The sequence below is a fragment of the Planococcus citri genome, chromosome 5 (genome assembly GCF_950023065.1).
Source record: "Planococcus citri chromosome 5, ihPlaCitr1.1, whole genome shotgun sequence".
Taxonomy (NCBI): Eukaryota; Metazoa; Arthropoda; class Insecta; order Hemiptera; family Pseudococcidae; genus Planococcus; species Planococcus citri.
The window spans coordinates 11,692,119-11,698,121 of NC_088681.1; the positions used below are offsets into that span (position 1 = coordinate 11,692,119).

General features: G+C 46.2%; 1 protein-coding gene and 1 long non-coding RNA gene across 2 annotated transcripts; both read right to left on the reverse strand.

Annotated features, from left to right (window-relative positions):
- Positions 1–936: 936 nt before the first annotated feature.
- Positions 937–4,729, reverse strand: LOC135847038 (uncharacterized). The gene is made up of 4 exons (XM_065366418.1): positions 4,207–4,729; positions 3,904–4,131; positions 3,459–3,815; positions 937–3,293 (listed from the first exon to the last, which is right to left on the reverse strand). The coding sequence occupies exons 1-4, from the start codon at positions 4,661–4,663 to the stop codon at positions 937–939; spliced, it is 3,399 nt and encodes a 1,132-aa protein (XP_065222490.1). The 5' UTR covers positions 4,664–4,729.
- A 16-nt stretch (positions 4,730–4,745) lies between these two features.
- On the reverse strand, positions 4,746–5,428 carry LOC135847418 (uncharacterized). Its single transcript, XR_010559166.1, has 3 exons — positions 5,085–5,428; positions 4,906–4,999; positions 4,746–4,805 (listed from the first exon to the last, which is right to left on the reverse strand). It is a non-coding gene; the product is annotated as an uncharacterized LOC135847418 (long non-coding RNA).
- Between the last annotated feature and the right edge of the window lie 575 nt (positions 5,429–6,003).

Below are 6,003 nucleotides of genomic sequence, written 5' to 3' on the forward strand. Positions count from 1 at the left end.
TCTTGACTCGAACCCTGTGAAACCACTCAGGTGAGCTACTCGAATAATTCAACTCTTTTCTTTCTCTCTGTTCCAGGTTTTTCGCTGGAGTTCAACTCGTTACTTGACTGCTTCCAGACTCAGGTAACTACTCTTTCACCTACTCATAGTCTACCTCCGAATATTAACACTCTGTTTTTTCCCAGGTGCTGAACCTTCAACACGTCTAGACCAGTTCACGCACGCTAACTCCAGCTACTCGTATTATTCATGCAGTCTACTCGTTGCTACCTGTCACGGGACGTAATATTTTTTACTTCTATTTTACCATTTTTCGAAAAAAAACTTTGTACTTTGTTTTTTCTCTTTTTTCTTTTCACAGGTATTTCGTTGGTAGAGCTGCTCTTTGGTTCCATTCCCGTTCAAACACATTGGTTCGCGAAATGAAAAACTTCAATACTCATTGCGTAAGTTTTATTTTATATCACATTTTTCACCTCGTATTTTGGCTACTCTTATGATGCTCAACAAAAAACACAAACAAAAAACAATCCAAATTTACATCTTTCTCTTTGTTACATGCTCGTTTGCCTAATTCAAAAATAACAAAACATCTCAACACAAAAATTCACGCATGTGGAGAGAAAAAAAAACAACAAACAAATTCACTAAACATTCAATTTGGCACCACTTTCTCTTTATTAGTGCACCAAAACATTCAAAAAATGCAAAAAGTAAAATAAAATAACAAGAACAATCCCAACTACTCGTAAAAAACAATATGGGAAGAACCAATTCTTCTCTTTTGGCTTCTCTTTTGGCAAACGAAAACAAAAAAAAACAATTACATCCTCAAAAAAAAATTATAAAAATAACAAAATTTACCGTCTTCTCCTCTTTTTGACTCAACTAGGAACTATTACAGACGAATTCTAACCCATTTCCGGTCGCTACTCTTTACCGACGGTGATTTTCCGGATTCTGGTTATTTTGGCGCTGAGCCATCTCAGCATCTCGTCGTCTAATTTCTCTTCTTTCGGCTAGCCGTCCTCTACCCAGACCAACACCAATCGCCGGTACCGCTGCTGGCTGCGGCATTCGATTCTCTGGCTGCTGCTCGGGGTTCTGACGCTGCTGCTCGGGGACATTTTGTCGAATTGGCTGTTGCGCGATGGCCTGAATTCGTTCATCGCGAGCTACTCGCTGCTCTTGGGCCGCTGGTCTATCCTGCGCTGCTTGCTGCCACCTTCGATCTTCCCGAGCTACTCGTGGCCTCGGTGCCGGTTCAAATTCTCGGACGTTCATGTTCGGCTCCGGCAGCGGTCTCCGATTCGGGTTTCGATACTCTTGCGCCTGCACTCTGTCTATGAGATCTCTCTCATGGACTTCATGCGCCAATCTCTCCATTACCGTGTTTCTGTCCACGTGTCCGCGCGCTTCTCGGTCGTGTCGTCGTAATTCGTGACTTCTATCAATTTGATCTCGACGCTGCTCATCCGTAGGTCGCGGTGGATCGCGCTCCCTTGCCAAGTGGCCGTAAGCGTGCCTTCTCTCTATACTGGCATATTCGAAAACTCGCACGAGCGCCTCGCTTACTTGGTGCTCATTTAGATATGGAGTCGGTCCACGGAATACTGTCGGAGGGACTCGATTTACCACCTCTTCGAGACCTTCTAGGTAAACGTACCTGCCTGGGAAATAATCACCAGGGCTTTCTCGTAGAAATTGTCTCAACTCGTTCCTCCTCACCGGACACTGCGGCCACGTTACCGGCGGTACCATCAAGATGTGGCGAGTTCCATGTCTAAACATAGTCTGCCACAGTTCTCTGATGCGTATCTTGATCTCTTCAAGCTCCTCTTTTTCTGTCTCGTACTGACCAATGGACATAATCACCCTTTGAGGCGACCGCAGTACGAATCTCCGAAGATTCTTCCTTATCGTCGTAATCGGTATTCGAGAGCCAGACATGGGGTGGATCTTCCATGCCTCTTTCTCCTCTCGGTTTTGAAAAATTATCTCGCTAACTAGCGCGTGCGCTAAACTGTCTCCAATTACTATAAACGAGTTTATACCATAGAAAGCTACTCCTTCCCGCCAGTATCGTCCGATCAGGCCCGCTGCTCCGTCTCGTTCGTAAAATGAATCATCCCGCGCCGTCAAGTTATCATCTAAGATGATCCCTCTGCTCTGCATGGCCAATTGCAGCGTATCGCGAGTGACCGGGAACCATACGTTACGATAATATCGCTGCCCGTCCGGTTCCACCTGGAAGCTAGCCAAAATCCACACTGGGGCGGGATGTGGTGGTCGCTGCTCGACCGGTACGAAGCACTCTTCTACCGGCAGTGGCTCCAAGTAGCCCGCCTGCGCATTCGCCTCTTGTTGATCAAGCTCGCGCAGCATCTCTTCAATATTGTGGCGATATTGCGCCTCTCGCTCAATCAGTACTAGTCGCGCTCGTTCCTGCGCGTTTACCTGGGCAACACCCGGTAGCTGTTCTCGTAACACCGGGCTCGGCGGTGGCGGTGGCTGACACGGGGCCGGGTCGCTTGGCGGTGGCGGTGGCGTGCTCGCCGCGAGCTCCTCCACCTCTTTCGAACTCGCTGCCAGCTCGAGCACCTCTTGGCTCGACTGAGTAATTTCTCCCTCTTCTACCGACTTTGATTCGCTGCGCGTCTTACTCCTCGTTTGGACTCCTTCAGCTGCTCGTTCGGGGGTTATTTCTTTTTCTACAGAGGGCTCCTCTTTCGTCGAAGGTTTCCCTTTCGTCATTCTCTTTCGTGCCGGGGCCTTCTTCTTCGCAGCCGGTTTCTTCTTCGGCGGCGTCGGCTTTTTCTTTTTTGATACTGATTTCTTCTTTGCCGGAGCTTCTCTTTTTGCTGCGGCTTTGCGCCGAGGTCTTTTCGGGGGTGACGAGCTCGAAGAACTGGAGTCTGAGCTACTCGACGAGCTGCTCCTTGATCTGCCTCGTTTGATCGACTCGACGCCGGAAACGCCCGACTTCGACGCACTCGAACGGACAGATTTCTTTGACGACGAACCTTCCGTAGTCGTATCCTTTCGGCTCGAACGAGACTCACTTTTTCTTGTGCTGCTGTCGGCGTCTGACGCTGGCGTACCCGTCACGACGTCCACTGGTCGCTTCTCTGTCTTCGGTGTCGACTCTTGCTTCTTTACTTTCGCTTCAAGCAAAGTTTTCCGAATCAGGTTTTCTGTCTCCTCGGAGTTCGGTTTTGCGTCATTTTCAGCATCTCCTCGCATGTCTAACAGCCTTTGAATTTCGCCACGTAAATCGTCTCTACTTGCTCTTTCTAAACACAGTTTTAAAGACGCAATTAGTACCCCATCAGGAATGTCACTATTACGAGATATTTTGGACGCAGAGCTCTCAGCCGACGTACTCTCACTCGTTCTCTTTCGTGTAACACGTCTCGACACTCTTTCGTCAGCTCGAGGGCTTACTTCGCTATTCTTACCCGAATTCGGAGTACTCAAGTCTTCGACGCTTTCGTAGTTTAACGAGGCTCCTCTGTTAACTTTCGAGATAACCTCGGGTGACAGGACCGGAATAACAACACTTGGCGTCGGTGGCTTCTCGTTTTCTATAGGCTGCTCTACCGCCTCTATTTTTATTGCTTCGGGCTGCTCGTCGATTGCAGGCTCCTCGGTCGTAGATGGCCTCGCTTCCGCTTGTCTTTGCGACCGCCTTACGGTGATCCGTGCTCGTTCGGTCTCGTTGTTCAACAGCTCGAAGATGTCTTCGTAAGAAATTGACAGCTCCTCTAAACGGCTGTTCAAACCGATCATCTGCATAGCTACCGGCAGCTCAACACCTATTTAGCAAAACACACAAGAGAAGACACAACTCGTTTACTACTCGTTGCATTTCTTGAAATCAAAGCTATATTTGCCGACGCTTACCTCCTAACACCGGCACAACGTCCAAACCATCGAGTATCTCAGTCAAGGTAATCTCACGCTCCTCTGCTTGGCGATCTAGGTCCAACAGCATCATGACGCGGTGATCTTCAATATGATTGAAGCTGCGCGCTCGACTTATTGCGCTTAATGCCCGTTCGAAACTCGTGTCGTTTTCGCGTAACGCTTCTTCGAACTGTTGGTAACGCCTATCTCGAATTGCTCTGTTTTCTAAATGACATAAAATACACAACACCTAAGTTTACTCTTTCGAAACACTACAATGCCCATCTGACCGCAACTTACCAGCATCGAATCGCACGTCAAAGTCTCGTTTTTCTTTCTCGATCGCGTAGGCGTCTTCCACCAGCTCCTCTGGCGTCGGTTCTTCCTTGCCTTCATGCGCTAGTAGGAGGACCCGATTCCGATCAGCAAGTGCAGTAGCGGTAGCCTGCAGCTCGTCTAATTCTTTACGCAGACGCACCGCTTCGTCGATTGCGATTTTCAGCTCGCGTTCTCGTAGCTCCAACTCAGTTCTCGGCGTATTTCTCATGAGCGACTCGTTTTGCTCGATCAGCGTTTGTACCTGTCGTTCCGCATCCCGCAATCTTTCCCGCAGCGACTCGTTATCTTCGTTGGCCCGTCTCGAAATCTCCGTCGTGCCACCTCGTAATTTTACCCATGTGGCCGGATCGACTTTACCGGATTTTTTACACCGGACCACCGGACAATCACCCGGCACCTCGACATTATGCTTTTTCATGCATTTTTTGTGCAACTGATGTCCGCATGGCAAGGCGAGGGCTCTGGAATTCGATTTTTTGCTTCTCGAGCCTTCCCCAATGGCCTGTCCGCATAGCTGGCAGCGGAAAACGCGGTAATGCGTTGCGTCATCTTCCTCTTCGCTAAATTTAAATAACAATAACACCGTACTTTGTTAATTATCGATGCTACTCGGGAATAATCTACTTTTTACTCTATTTTACAGGTATCGAAGATCTTTACCTTTCGGATGTGCTGCTGTTACTATCATCCCAAACAAACGCTCGTCTCGGTACGTCTTCTCTTTCGTTCGCGTCGTTCATCGTATCGTCAATAACTGTGAGAAAATCAACGAAAAAACCGGTAAGTTCAAATGCACTTTCGTGTTGCTACACTTAATCTACTCTATTTATCTTAATTACCTATGTCTAATTAGAAGATCACTTCTAGCTACTTGAATTTGCCAGTCACGATCCAATACGTCTTACTACTGTAAAACAACCGACAGGTAATTAATTTTCGAAACAATCTTGGTTTACTCGTAGGTACGTGCAAGCTACTCATAGGTGTTTCTAAATTCAGCTTACCTAATTTCAGCGTCGATATAATTCTCGTCAAACGAATATTTAACACACGAACGTCCAACTAATCAGCTGAAACAGGTAACAAACATCTCAATATGCTACTCGTAGTTCATTTTTTAATTACACGTACTTCCAATTAGCACTACGTTTAAATTTATGATAGTTTACTCTGTGCATTTCGCTTACCTTTTGTAATGAAACAAAATTTCGTCGAAAGATTTCATGCCACGACTTGACTACTATCGTTCTTCCAACTCGTTGAAATATGAGAAAAAACCACGTCGCTTCTCGTGTAGCCGGTATCTTCTTCGGCTGTGTGCAAAAAATACCACACTAAATTAATAATCTTTCACTAATCAAGCATGACGTATCGTGTAACACAATGAAATTAATTGCACACGAGGATAGACAAATTCAACTTACCCAGTCGAAATACACGAGGAGCTACTCTTTTACTGGAATTTTTCTTCTAATCAACACGTTTCGAATTTTTATTCACTTTTCTAACGGAAAGATACAACACGAGCGAATTAAAAACCATATTCAATAGACTTACGCCATTTTGATTTTAGGTTTCTTTGTTAGACCTTACCGAAACAAACATGCAGCAAACTGTTCACTTCTCAAATAAATTACCCGATTTTTTACTTTTTTACGCCAAATTATACGATTTCGCACATACACACGCGTACGTGAGCTTTTACGATCACCAATTAGCGCAAAATTTACCACAAAAGCATCAATATGCCGAACTCTA

Coding starts and splice junctions, on each gene's coding strand:
- LOC135847038 (XM_065366418.1), bottom strand. CDS start 4,663: ATGAAAAAGCATAATGTCGAGGTGCCGGGTGATTGTCCGGTGGTCCGG. Junction 3,816..3,903: donor CGTTGTGCCGGTGTTAGGAG/GTAAGCGTCGGC, acceptor TTTGCTAAATAG/GTGTTGAGCTGCCGGTAGCT. Junction 3,294..3,458: donor CTTGAGTACTCCGAATTCGG/GTAAGAATAGCG, acceptor AACTGTGTTTAG/AAAGAGCAAGTAGAGACGAT.